Genomic DNA, 15,322 nt, shown 5'->3' with positions numbered 1-15,322 from the left:
AGGCAAGAGACTCGCTTGAGCCCAGGAGTTGGAGGTTGCTGTGAGCTGTAATGCCACGGCACTCTGCCCAGGGGGACAGCTTGAGGCTCTGTCTCACAAAAAAAAAAAAAAGAAAAGTCTGAAAGGATATACTCCAAATCTCAACAGTTATCTGTGGGTAGCAGGATTAGTGGTAAGGGTTTTTTCCATGTTATAAATTGTGTTAAAATACATATAACAAAACTTAACCATTTTAAGTGTACAGTTCAGTGATATTAAATACGTTCCTAATATTATGACATTGTCACCACCATCCATTTTGTAAAACAGAAACTCTGTACCCATTACATCAGGCGTCCTTAAACTACAACCCACTTAGGACATTTATCCTGCCCGCCGGGTGTTTTTGCCACCACTGCCTGTCCTGTCCCAGGGCCCGCAGTCCGGCCCTCCAACGGTCTGAGGGATGGTGGACTGGCCCCTTGTTTAAAAAGTTTGAGGACCCCTGCATTACATAGTAACTCCCCATTTTCTCTTCCCCCAGCCCCTGGCAACCACCATTCTACTGTCTCCATGATTTTGATTACTAAAATACCTCGTGTATGTGCAATCATACAGTATTTACTTTTTTGTGACTGCTTATTTCACTTAGTATCCGGGTTGCAACATATGTGAGAATTTCCTTCTTAGGGCTGAATAATATTGCATTGTAGCAGATATGGCATTTAGCTTATCCATTTATCTACTGATAATCACGTGTTGCTTCCACATGTTAGCTGTCATGAATAATGCTACTGTGAACATCTGTGCACAATATCTCTCTGAGTAGATTAGGGGTAAGTTTTATTTCTTCCTTTTGTTTAATTTTATTTTTTAAAAGTAACCTTTTTAAAAAACTGTCATTTCTATTTACCAAAAGAAAGAATGAGAAAGAACCTCAGACTAAAAGGGGGAGATAATTTAGGAAAGACTTAAAAATCTGAATAACTGATAGAAAAATGTGAACACTAGCTCTATTTTTCTTTTTAAAAATATTATAATGGTAAACTCTGGATAAAATGATAAAATTTACCATCTTAAGTATACACTTCTTAGCGTTAAGCACATTTACACTGTTATGTAACCAATCTCCAGAACTCTGTTCATCTTGCAAAACTGAATCCCACTAAACAATAGTTCACCATTTCCCCCTCCTCCATCCCTTGGATTCTAATTTCTGTCCCCATGAATCTGACAGCTTTAGGTACCTCATATAAGTAGGACTATACAGTATTTGTTTTTTTGTGTGATGGTTGGCTTATTTCACTTAACATAATATCCTCATGGTTCATCCATATTGTAGAATATATCAGAATTCCTAGTTTTTAAGGCTGAATAATATTTTATCATAGGCTATATACCACATTTTGTTTATCTATTCAGCCACCACCAGTGGATACTTGGGTTGCTTCTGTCTTTTGGCTATTGTGAATAAAGCTGTTATGACCATAGGTATACAAATATTTCTTCAAGATCTTTCTTTTTTTTTTTTTTTTTGCAGTTTTTGGCCGAGTTTGAACCCGCCACCTCTAGTATATGGGGCCTGCGTCCTACTCCTTTGAGCCACAGGCAAGCGCTGCCCCAAGATCTTGCAATTCTTTTAGGGATATATATAGAAATGGAATTGCTGGCCATACAGTAATGCTATTTTTAACTGTTTGAGGAGCTGCCATGCTGTCTTCTATAGTGGCTGCATGATTTTACATTCCCACCAACAGTGCACAAGGATTCCAGTTTCTCTACAACCTCTTCAAAACTTCTTGTTTTTTTTTATAGTAACCTTTTTAGTGAGTATGAAGTGGTAGGTATCTTATTGTGATTTTGATCTGCATTTTCTAGTAATTAGTGATGTTGAACATCTTTTATATGTTTATTGTCCATTTGTATCTTCATCTTCTTTGTATGCCATCTTTGGAGAAATGCCTTTTGAAGTCTGTATGAGTCAAGGTTCTCCAGACAAACAGAATAGAATGTGTGTATGTATGCATGTATACTTATATGTGTACATACGGCACACATATACACACGTACATATATATGTATATGTGGAAGGGGAGAGAGTAGGGGGAGAGAGAGAGAGAGAAACTGATTTTAAAGAATTGGCTCATGTTATTGTGACAGCTGGCAAGTCCAGAATCTTCAGGCTGATGCTATGGAAGGGTTGATGTTGTCTGCCGGCAGAATTCCCTCCTCCTCAAGGGGAAATCAATCTTCTTTTTGAGGCTTTGAACTGATTGAATAAGGCTCGCCCACATTACAGACCTTTATTCAAGGTCTATAGACTTAAATATTAATCTCATCTTAAAAAAACCTTCACAATAATATCCCAATATAGGTCAAATGACGATGGCCTAGCCAAGTTGACAGATAGGAGTAACCATCACAAAGTCCTCTGATTTTTAGTCATTGAGATGTATGAGTTCTACATATATCCTGGATATTAACCATTAATGATCTGCAAATATTGTTTTCTCAGATTCCATAGGTTGCTTTTTCACTCTGTAGATTGTGCCCTTTGATGCACAAAGGTTTTAAAATTGGATGTAGTCCATACTCTACTTTTCGTTCCTACTTTTGAGCGTAAATAGTCATTTTTCCCTGGGCCAGAGTTGGTAGATAGGCCATGGAAAATACAGAGAGAAAGCAAAAGCCATCCATTGGCTTACCTCATGAAAGGGTATCTCCAAAGTTTGGAGACGAAGGTCAACCTTGTGGTAGGTATCCAGGCAGGGCAAAAAAAAGAAAAGACCTAGAAGAGGCGGGTGGGGAAGTGACGGGTGAATAGCTAGCATGGAGATGTCTGGGGTTCATTTTTTCAGGGTGAGGTTGTATACTGCATTGCTTTTCTTAGCCTCCAACTACACACAGACCATTGGGCAACCCCACCTCCACTCTTACAATGTCTTTTTTGTAGCTAAGGTTACCATATAATGTGTTGCTAAATCTGGGGTACTTCTGAGGGTAAAGAAGAGTACTGTTACAACTTAATCCAGAAATGTAAAAGGGATTATCCTCAACAGACCAAGCTGTGCAGCCATTTTACTTAGTTATTTTTGGTTTTTGAGATAAAGTCTTATTCTTTCACCCAGGGCAGAGTGAGGTGGTGTCACAGCTCAAAGCAACCTCAAACTCTTGGGCTCAAATGATCCTCTTGCCTCAGCCACCCAAACAGCTGGAACTATAGGCACCTGCCACAGTGCCAGGATAATTTTTCTATTTCACTCTTGTTTAGGCTGGTCTAGAACTCAAGAGTTCAACCAATCCACCCTGTTCAGCCTCCCAGAGTGCTAGGATTACAGGTGTGAGCCACTGTGCCCAACCCTGTGTGATCACTTTAGTCATGGTGTTGAGCCCTCCAGATCTTAGTTGTATGTCTGTCCCTTCTCTAGGAGTTCTCTTGAGTGTCCTATATACTATTATTAGTGTCTGAACTAGCACCTTTTAGGCCCTCTTTAAAATTGCTTTTAAATTCATGAATATATAGATAGGTATCAAATATTAGAGCCAGCAACTTCTGTGTGGTATTTCCTAAAATGTGAACCTCACTTTATGACGAGCCTGGGCAACATAGTGAGAACTCCATCTCTATAAAAAATAAGAAAAAATTAGCTGGCCATGGTGGTACATGCCTGTAAGTCCCAGCTACTCAGGATGCTGAAGCAGGAGGATCACTCGAGGTCAGGAGTTCGAGGCTACAATAAGCTATGATCAGGCCACTGCACTACAGCCTGGGTGATAGAGCAAGATCTCATCCCTTAGGCAAAAAAAGTGAACTCCAGAATTAATCAGAATAGCAATATCATGATGCCTGCCTTCGGGTTGGCTAGTTAGTCCTTACCCACCCAATGTGTAATGAACATTTAGTTGCTGAGGAGAGCCCATTGGTTGCTGTGGGCTTCTATAAGAGCCAAAGCTTTGTTGAAAGAAGCAGTGCCTTACACAGCCCAGGATCTAAGGAGCAGCCCAGCTACTAGCCTTTCTTGGCCCCACTCAAGAAGGTTCCAATAAACCAGGGCCAGAACAAGATGTCCATGTCTCAGAACTACAGAGTCTGGTTCCACTTTTTTTAAAATTAAGTCATATACACATAGATCATGTATACATTAGTGTGTTTATGGGGTACAATGTGCTGATTTTGTATACAATTTGGAATGCTTAGATCAAATTAGTTAATAAAGGGTTTCATCTCATTGACTTAATTATTGTGTTAAGACAATTATATTCTATACTTAATACATTTGATATGTTGTTTGGACCCACCTATTGGTTCCGAATATTCATACTCTTGATTTATGTTTCTTAGTCTGGTCTCTTTTATCTACTGGGTTCTACAGGCCTGGCTTTGGAACCTAGACCTTCTCTAATATATATGCACAGTGGGACTTTGCTCCTTTCATACCTTACTGACTGGCTTGGATCTCCAGAGTGCAACTACTAGACTTTTCAGACTAACCATAGTACTATGTGTGCCCCATTAATAGCTTAGACTTCTGGACAGCAACTCCACTAGATTTTAAGGTCCTGGAGATGCCTTATTCCTGCCGATGCCTTAGTCCTCCATATTTGTATCTATGATAATACAGTCTCTGAAACACAAGAAGTGCTCAGTCTATGTTTCTTAAACCCCACCAATGAAAGACCAAGTTGTTACTTAGATGCTGAACTTTGCCTGTCTCTCATGATTTGGTCTTGACTCCTTGGTTTCTGAAGTAGCTCAGCTTTTCTCTGAGTATCACAGGATTCTGATCATACACACATTGTATTCAAACCAATCTCCAGTCGAGGGTCCTAAACTGACTTGCTATTCCAGCCAGCCTGGCCCTAGCATTTGGGCTCTCATTCTTTCTCTTGGCCACCTGTGACCTGGGAGTAACGCTCTCTGGAGAATTTCTTAATAACTTGTATTCTAAGTAACGCAATGGAAAATGCAGATATCATGAATCAAGTCACCTCATGTAATCTGAGGTCTAGATCACAAATATGTATGGATTGAAGAAACTGGCAAGTCAGGAGGCGGCGTGTTAAAAGATAAAAAAGTGTTTCTTACCAGGGCCTTTGGCTCTTCCAGGAAGCAGATGTCCCAGTCGGAATATAATTACTCTTTCATACTCCTGTACAACCTAAAGAGAGATTTAATACTTTTAAATTATTTGTTTTGAGAACTAAGAAAAAAATTTATATTAATACTTAAAGTTCCAAAATCTATACTTAGTAAAAGTAGAATCTGAGAAACCAATAAAAATATAATGGTCATGTTTTAGCCCATGCATGGAATTTTGATTAAAGACTCGTGATTATCTAAAAACTAATGCTTACACCATGGCCAACTTTCCCCAAATCAAAGAAATCTCATCAGGACAGGTTTAATCTCATATTTTTCTATGACTTCTGCCTTATTTGGGTGTGCATATATATGTATGTGCATGTATGTATGTGAATATACATACAGAAAGAGGGAATATATTTTAACAGTCATATGCCAAAGGTGGGGGCAGTCAGGGACAGTTTGTTTTCCCATGTCTTTGATACCTCCCCAGTGATTTGTGACTGTTTAATACGACTTGTGATATTTTATTAATTATTTCAAACTGAGTTTTTTCTCAGGCTGCTTCAAAATCACTCTGTTCGATTTTAATTTGTCAGTTCTCATTGGTGATAGATCTAGAAAAATTGGGTGTGCACTGAAAATGTGTAGAGGTATTTTTAAGTGACACAAATAAAGATTCTCTACGTAGTAAAGTCTGTCTATTAGAAGAGAAATAGGAAAGCTCCTGCACACCACTTTAAAAATAAACCCTACTTTCTGGCCCAGTATCAAAACCTGAGTTCTACTGCTTGTTTATCATTAATTTTGCTGGTCTGTTTATATATATATTATTGCACCAGACTATGAACTCCTCAGTGGTATGGAATTATTTCTTCTCAATACCTGATACAGAGTAAATACTCAATACTGAATCAAAGAAGGAATTATTTGTGACTGTAAACAGTCCATTTTCCTTCCTTATCCTTCCTATACTTTAAAAAGCTTCCTTGAATAATAACTAGCCAAATATAAAAATGTAATAGAGACCAGAGTAAAAGCATTTTAAGTGTGTTTCTTAAAGTAACAGGTTCCTCAAGTCCCCGAGGTTAGGAACCATGTCTCATTTGTCTCCTGTGCCAGAACATTACCTTGCTTGCTGAAACAAGAATGAATGACTGGGTTTGGTTCCCAGAGTATGCCCCAGCAACTCCCAACTGCTTGGTTTCCTAGCATTACTTGTTTTTTTCTTCTTTTATTAGGAGAAACAAATTCTTCCCAGTGATAAAGAAGAGTCTTATTCCTTCAAGACCTTGCTCAAATTAACTCCCTGGTTCTGCTTTTCTGTTTTTTACCTAATTGGCTTCTTAGGGTTCACCATGTTAGAGCCTTTCCGCCAACCATGACTAAATCGGTGTTAGCTTTTTTTTTTTTGAGACAAGAGACTCACTATGTCACCCTCAGTAGAGTGCTGTGACGTCACAGCTCATAGCAACCTCAAACTCCTGGGCTTAAGTGATCCTCTTGCCTCAGCCTCTCAAGTAGTTGAGACCACAGGCACCTGCCACAGTGCCCAACTATTTTTTGTTGTGGGGGTTGTCATTGTTGTTTGGGAGGCCCAGGCCAGGTTTGAACCTGCTAGCCCCAGTGTATGTGGCTGGCGCTCTAGCTGCTGAGCTACAGGCACCAAGCCCAGTGTTGGATCTTGTGGCAGTCATGCAGATGCTCAGACAACCCTTCAGGAAGAGCCTACTGCCAACTATACACTGTCTGTAGGAGATACACTTTATACTCAAAGATACAAATAGACTGAAAGTAAAAGATGGAAAAAGATATATCACACAAACAGTAACTAAAGGGAAGAAAGAGTGGATACACTAGTAGATATAAAGGCATAATGGACTTTAAAACAATAAGCAAACAAGAGAGATTGTTACTAGCAATCAAGAGATATACTGTATAATGATAAAAGAGTTGATGCATTAGGGAAGTATAACAATTATGAATACATATGTACCTAAAAATAGGGCTCCAAAATACAAGAAACAAAACCCAAAAGAACTGAAGGTGAAAACGACAATTCAATAATAATAATTGAAAAACTATATACCACTTTCAACAATGCAAGGTACAACTAAACAGATCAACAAAAAAACAGAATACTTGAGCAACACTATTAACAAACAGAACTGACAAACATCCGTATATAATTCCATCCAAAACAGCAGGATACACATTCTTCTCAAGCATACATGAACCATCACTAAGAAAGATTGTATATTAGGCCAGAAAACAAACTTCAACAGATTTAAAAGGACTGAAATCATATAAAGTATATCTTTAATAATAATGACATTAAGTTAGAGATAAATAAGAAAATTTAATAAATTCACATGTATGTGGCAAGTAAACAATGCACTCTAACCAATGGATTAAAGAAGTAATTACAAGGGAAATGAGTAAATACTTTGAGCTAAAAGAAAACAGAAACACAAGATACCAAAATGTATGGGATACGACTAAAGTGCGCTTAGAGGAATTATCTCAAAATACTACTCTAATCTTCCAGCTTAAAACACTAAAAAGAGCAACCGAAATCTAAAGCAAATAGAAAGAATAAAACAATATTGACTAGTATGGAAATAAATGCAATGGAAAATAGAAAAACAATAGAGAAAATCAATAGAACCAAAGTTGATTCTCTGAAAAGATCGGCAAAATTGACAAATATTTAGTTAGTTTGATGAAGTAAAAAGAGAAAACTCATATTACCAAAATTAGGAATGAAAGAGGGTATCATTCCTACCATTCTTACAAAGATAAAAAAGACTAGAAGAGAAAACACCATGCCAACAAATTAGATGTCTTAGATTAAATGGACAAATTCCTACACCGACCTAAACTAGCAAAACTAATTCTGGAGGAAAAAGAAAGCCCCAAAAGACCTGTAAGTAAAAGATTGAATTAATAGTCTTAAAACTGACTACAACATGGGAAAAAAAAAACCATTTTCCACTGTTGGTGGGAATATAAACTAACACAGTCATTATGGAAAACAGTATGGAGGTTCCTTAGAAAATCAAAAATATAACCACCATCCAGTAATCCTACTTCTGAATATATATCCAAAAGAAATGAAATCAGTATCTTGAAAAGATACATAGCCCCATATTCACTGCATCATTATTCACAATAGCCAACATATGGAAACAATCTAAGTGTGCATTAACAACAGACAAATTAATAAAGAAAAAATGATGTGTATGTATATATACATATATATTTACATATGTGTGTGTGTACATACACACACACACAATGGAATATGATTTAGTCTCTAAAAAGAAAGAAATCCTGCCATTTGCAACCTAGATGAACCAGGAGGACATTATGTTAAGTTAAATAAGCCAGACACAGAAAGATAAATACCACAGTATCATACTTATAAGTGGAATCTGAAAAAGTTGAATTCATTGAAGCAGAGACAGGAAGGGTGGGTTGCGGGAGACACTATGAAAGTTTTGAGATACACAAAAATTAAGAAATGTAAACTCATTTTGATTACTGTATTTTCTCAAAATAATTGCCACGACATTCTATGCACTTTTACATTCTTGTAAACCATTTTTGAAAACACTCTTTCCACTCATTTACTCCAAGTGCTGTAAACTGTCTTTCTTGTAGGTGTGAACAGCTTCTTCAGGCCTGAAGAACCTTCTTCCACACATTTTTTACTGTAGGGAACAGGAAATAATTGCATGGGGCCAGATCAGGACTGTAGGGTGGATAAGTCATAAGTTTAACCTGTGTGGACTCCAGGAACTGAGTGGTGATGAGGGCTGCACAGGTGGATGCATTGTCATGGTGCAAGGTGGTGGCCCACAGTCCCATCCTTGGCCTCCATTCTTGAAGCTTCCAAAAAACTTCTGGTAGCATATTGTGTGTACCACTGAGCAGTAACCATATCTTTTTCCTCCAGAAGAACAGTTCCAACATGACCACTTTTGGAGAAGAAAGTTGTCACCATTTTCTTTCCAAGTGGTGGAAAGTGGCTCTGAGGCCACTTCACTTTTGTTGGTAGATTTTCACCAGGGAAAATAAATCCACACTGTCAACTGATGTTTATTCTCTGGATCAAACTGGTAAATGCAGGTTTCATTACCATTAATGATGTCAGAAATGCATCCAGGCTTGCCATTGTCGCATGTGACCAGCCCTTCTTCACACAATTCAACACAGATGCGCTTTTGCTCAGCTATCAAAGTGTGAGCTGCCCATTGGGATTAAACTTGCCCAATTCAAAGGTAGTCATGTAGGATTTTGGACACTGCTGGTGATTCAATCTGTAGTGCCTCTTCAATATCCTAAAATGTCAATTGATTTTGCACACCATTTTTCCCACAGCAGTGATGTTTTCTTCAGTCACTGAGATCACTGGATACCCACTCTCTCCTCTTCCTTCAATGAGGTTCAGTCTCTTCTCAATTCTTTAAACCACTGAAAAAATGTCATGTGGGAAGGAGTAAGGTCCCTGGAAGCCTGCTGCAAACACTCAAGGCTTTGAGACTCCTTTAACCCACTTTTTTTTCTTTTTTTTTTTTAACCCACTTTTAAAATCATAGAAAATCATCCCACAAAAGGGCTTTCTTCCCACCTCCATAGCTGCCAAAGACTGAATGCCACACACATGGAAATAAATCAAACCTTCCAAAACCACCAAGCAAGTTGAAACTTGGACAGGTAAATCAGAAACCCCACTGTGGACTGTATTTCTTGGAAGTAAAATAATGGGCCATAATACAGTCTATCTCAAAACTTTCATGGTGACCTTTGTGCTAGGGGATGAAGGTGAGGGAAATCAGGAGATGTTGGTCAAAGGGTACAGGTTTAGTTATGTAGGAAAAGTACATTCTGGAGATCTAATTTACAGTATGATGACTGTAGTTCATAATACTGTATTATATACTTAAAGTTTGTTAAGAGAGTTAGATCTTAAGTATGCTCATTCCACACAATCACACACACACAAATCATACTTAAACGAAGTGTTAGGTTAATTAGCTTGATTATGATAATCATTTCATAATATATATGTATATCAAAATATCACATTGTATACCTTAAATATATATACATATATATAAATTTTATTTGTCAAGTATACTTCAATAAAGCTGGGGGGGGAATTAAAAATAATGTAAAAAATTGAAAACTTCCCACCAAAGGAGTTCAGGACCAGAAGGTTTCACAGGTGAATTCTGCCAAACATTTAACAGGGAATTAATACCAATTTTTCACAAATTCTCCCAAGATAGAGAGCATAGGGAAATTTTTCCAACACATTCTTTTTTTTTTTTTTTGAGACAGAGCCTCAAGCTGTCCCCCTGGGCGGAGTGCCGTGGCATTACAGCTCACAGCAACCTCCAACTCCTGGGCTCAAGTGAGTCTCCTGCCTCCGCCTCCCAAGTAGCTGGGACCACAGGTGCCCGCCACAACGCCCGGCTATTTTTTGGTTGCAGCCGTCATTGTTGTTTTGGCGGGTCTGGGCTGGGGATTCGAACCCGCCACCTTAGGTGTATGTGGCTGGCGCCTTAGCCCGTTGAGCTATCGGCGCCGAGCCAACACATTCTTTAAGGCCAGTGTTACCCTGATACCAAAATAAAACAGAGACACTGCAATAAATCTATAGACCAATGTCGCTTCTGATTATAGATGCAAAATTCTTCAACAAACTGTTAGCAACCTAAGTCAAGTAATATATAATACAGATGACACAGCATGATCCAGATGGATTCTAACATCCAAAAATCAATGGATATAGTAGAACATAGCAATAGAATAAAGACCAAATACTATCTATTGTGATCATCTTAATAGATGTCCATAATGCATTTGACAAAGGTCAGCACCCTTTCATGGAGGAGCTGGAGAAAAAGAGAAGAAAGATGAGGAGTGGTGGGGAGGGGAAGAAGGGAAAGAGCCATTGCCTGCCATGAGGAGTACAACTCAAAACAGCCCCAGGATCTGTAGTGTCTCATCAAGGTCATGCTCTTCCTTGGCAGCTCCAGACAATGACTAAGCATGTCAGGGTACTAGGGCCTTGCCATTTCTGCCCCTCATGGGACTCCTACTTTGCTCTGGAGTTCCCTTTTGGGCTGGCCAAGACTTTCTCAGAGCTGCACTACAGTTTGAGGCTCTTTCTGCCCAATATTTCCCCCCTCTTCCCACATCACAAGTGTCAGATCTGCATCACTGTCTGAAGTATCTTTCTCTCCTTAATCTTTCATAGGCCATGCATCCCAATAAATCCCTCTCTCTTCCAATTCCATCTTGGCATGTGCTTTCCAAACTGATACAGGCTCTCAGACTCACTTCAGGGACAGGCATGTGTCATTACCTCTGGGCCAAAGACAGTCATCACTCATGGTCTATAGAAGCAGCCAGAGAAGTTTCCTGGAAGTGGGAGGGGAGGATATCCTGAGCATTCTGGGTCAGTCTTTTTGTCACCAAGTGCAGATGAACTGATGTAGCCCCTGCCCCAAAGGGCCTCTCAGTTTAATGGGAGAGATAGGATGTCAACAAATATCTTATGTGTGGGGAGTGCTAGAATGAAGTGAACGCAGAGTAACACAGGAGCACAGGGAAGGGAATGCCAGTCTGGAGAAGTTAAGGAAGGCTTCACTAACTGTTGAGGAAGGTCTTGAAGGAGGAAGAGCTCTCCTGGAAGGTGAGTTAGGGATGTCCATACAGATAGACAGCATGTACCAAAACACAGAAATGGGAGTGGCCATGGTGTGGCCAGTGAGAGGCGCCAGGTAGTTACCTACTGGGACCTCACGGAATCTTACCTTTACACAGAACCAGATGGAAAAAGGGAAGGTCATAATGATGAAGAGCAGGGAAGTGAGGACAAGAAGCCACTCACAGGCTCCTAAACCAGAGGTCTTGATGCCTTAATAAAAAAAAAGCAGAATAATAATTATGTTAAAACCACCATATTCATTGACTTGCATTTGTTGGTTCAGTTCTTGGTACTGGGGTCAGAGCAGCTTGGAGATCTTCCTAGAAATATTAGAATGAGCCAGGTATCGGAGTAGTCAGCATTCCCAGGGCCTAGGATGCTGTCTGTGAGGGCCTATGGAAGGTGGAGCAGGCTTGTGGAAAGCACAGAACATTGGAACAGCACAGAATCTGGGGAGAAGGTCTGGGTTCCTGTTCTGGCTCCACCATTTCATTCCATATGAGCTTAAGCAAGGCACATGATCTTTTCATATCATCAGTTTCATCATCTATACAATGGGGATGCCAATTTCTCATAACCATCTCATAATAACTGGCTCATGAGTTATATCTCCTATCTCTGGCATAAAGATAAAATGACATACACACATAAAACACTCAACTGTGCTTTATCTATAACAAGTTTGTTTGGTATTTGAAGTGCTTTGAACTATATGTGTCCAGGGGCTCATCTTCTATGAAATAACTTCCTCTTCAGTACCTGCCCTAATTATCTGAAATTACTCCATTACAGGCTCTCCCTTTAGATTAAGGTCGTGAGCTCCAATCTTTTGAAAATCACCTATATGGGGTAATATTAGCCTACTGACATCTGTGAAAAGATTATAAGGAACTGGGGTGCAGAATATCTAGGACACTTGAGTGATAAACGACATGGTATCAGGGAAAGTCAGCCTCAAGAACACAAGCTTCTTGGGGACTCATCTTGTTGACACTGTGTCCCCAAGGCTTAGAATAGTGCCTAACACAATGTAGGTGCTCAATAAATCTTTATTGAATGTAGAAAGAAAGTAGAAGTGGATAGTGAAAATGACTTAAGTATAATTGTTATGGAAATCTCAAGAATTTTAATCTTTAATTACTAGAAAAATGGCCAAAAGTATACTCTTTGCCAGTTTAAAAAATCTCAGAGAGGACTGGCGGGTGACTAAAGATTAGGAAATGGTAAAAGGCCTATTTTTAAAGGATGAGAAGGAAAAAAATAATTAATTGGTAAGCCTAAAAATTTGATTTTCATATTTGGAAAGGTCATCACCACCAAACTGAAATGCAGATCATTTGAAGATGACAGATATGTAACTGCACTGGCACAAAAACCAAATCACCACCACTAAATGCCATCATTTGGCAGTTCCCAAAGGCTGTCCTACAAAGGAAAAGGTTCCTGAGAATCTCTGAAGTAAAGTTTGACCAGGTAGTACTTTCTCCAAAGAACACTCATTCACATTCTATGGAACTTATTCTCATGGAAACTACTTGGAGAAATGCTGCTGTACCAACAGCCTATTAATTTTTATAATCTGCAAGACACTAACAGTATCATTGCCATTTTAATTAGTTTACAAATGTATTTCAGTTACCAGTGGCAGCTGTGGCAAGTAAAAATAAATGTACATACATTTTACAAGTGAAGAAAGGCCTCAAAAGTCCTTCATATAGTAGTTAGAGTTGTCAACAGAAAACCAATTTCTAAGATTGGCCACGGTGGCTCACACCTATAACCCTAGCACGCTGGGAGGCTGAGGCAGGCATCCCACTTGAGCTCCTGAGTTTGAGACCAGCCCGAGCAAGTGCTAGACCCTGGTCTCTAAGAATAGCCAGGTGTTGTGGTGTGCCTGTAGTCCCAGCTACTCAGGAGGCTGAGGCAAGAGGATCACTTGAGCTCAGGAGTTTGAGGTTGCTGTGAGCAATAACAGCATGGCACTCGACCTCAGGGTAACTGATTAGACTTTGTCTCAAAAAAAAAAATTTTTTTTTCATACTTAAGTTATTTTCACTATCCACTTCTACTTTCGTCCTATGTTGATTTCTATACACAAACCCAACTCAACACTTTACCCACAAAATATTATTCTCTTGGAATAAACTCTTTTAATACCTAATTTGTTTGGTTTAAGTGAATAATCAGACTATCTAACTCTGGAATTCTGGCTTTCCACTTCCCAGATATAGGACTTGGGAAAGTTACTTAACTTTTCAGAGGCTGTTTCAACCTCTGTAATGAGATTAGATAACTCAGTAAAACACCCAGTGTGCACCTATCAGGGATTCCGTAAATGGTTCCCTTCCTTGCCAACCGTGCCATTGTGAACTGCCACACAACAGCTATAAGCCCTCTGACTTCAATATTGCATTGAACACAACTCTTTAACGACTAGAAGTTTCTCACTGATGAAAGGGCATCAGTTGGGCAAAACAGCACTAGTTTGGTCTGTTTAAACTACATCCCAACCGCAGAAATCTTTCTCTAATTGTAGCTTTCAGTGATCCAGCATGTACTGCATTACTGGTAACCAGGAAATGTCAAAACTTTGTAGCTAGCACTCACCACTACCCTCTGAGACAGCTATTATTATCTGACAGTTAAGGTCCTTCCTATGATCGCATGGCTAGCAACTAGTTAAGCTGAGATTTAAACTCAGCTTAAACAAATCAATAACACTATTTTTACTTTCTTTTAAACATCTGTCATCCTACTACTTAAATCCCATCCATGGCTGGCCCCTGAGACCAAAGCTATTTAGTAATGTTACTTGTACTTCTTCTGATGTACTTTGTTCTTGTAAAGAGGACTGGAGGTAAATTGTTCCTAAGAGTTGCTTCACCTACAGAAACAAAGGAGACACCCTTCTTTGTATTCCCTCCTTTTGGCTTGCAAGGATTCTGCTAAATGGAGCAAGTTTTTTGCTACAGGCATTGTAAAAAGTGTTTGGGGTGCCTTTTCTAGTTTTATACTCACCACTACCCTCTGAGACAGCTACTGTTATCTGATAGTTAAGGTCCTTCCTATGATCTCATGGCAACTAGTTAAGCTGCGATTTAAACTCAGGTTTGCTCTTCTCATCTTGGTTCTTCTGTATCTGTCTTTTTCTTTCTTTACAGAAATAATGATCATCATCTCCAAAGAAGCTTAAAATGTAAATTAGGTAAGACTGAGGGGTGGGGAAGAAGGGAAAAGAACAAGCCACACAATTGCCTGGAGCCACCAGCTCATGCATGTCTTAACTTAAATTAGGCACCCATACGCCCTTCTAGGGCCTCAAAAATCAACTTCATAGTTTTTTCACTATGTTGACTGGTCCCCAAAGTGTGCCACGTTCTGTCATGGCTGGCCCCCCCAGACCAAAGGGTTTTTTTTTTTTTTGAGACACAGCCCTCAAGGTTTCCCCCTGGGTAGAGTGCTGTGGCATCACAGCTCATAGCAACCTCCAACTCCTGGGCTCAAGCGATTCTCCTGCCTCCGCCTCCCAAGTAGCTGGG

At 39.3% G+C, this 15,322-nt stretch overlaps 1 protein-coding gene across 2 annotated transcripts in view; it reads right to left on the bottom strand.

Annotated features, from left to right (window-relative positions):
• Nucleotides 1-15,322, bottom strand: part of NPHS2 (NPHS2, podocin) — a 23,044-nt gene that overhangs the window by 6,527 nt on the left and 1,195 nt on the right. For both annotated transcript variants that reach the window (XM_003785674.1, XM_003785675.1), the window contains exons 2-4: nt 11,890-11,993; nt 5,066-5,138; nt 2,685-2,767 (exon numbers count right to left, since the gene is read on the bottom strand). In XM_003785674.1, the coding sequence (XP_003785722.1) occupies nt 2,685-2,767; nt 5,066-5,138; nt 11,890-11,993 (260 nt within the window). The remainder of the gene's footprint in view (nt 1-2,684; nt 2,768-5,065; nt 5,139-11,889; nt 11,994-15,322) is intronic.

This window comes from Otolemur garnettii, unplaced genomic scaffold, assembly GCF_000181295.1.
Source record: "Otolemur garnettii isolate 467f Iridium unplaced genomic scaffold, OtoGar3 scaffold00016, whole genome shotgun sequence".
NCBI lineage: Eukaryota > Metazoa > Chordata > Mammalia > Primates > Galagidae > Otolemur > Otolemur garnettii.
This window is presented reverse-complemented; position numbering and strand designations above follow the sequence as displayed.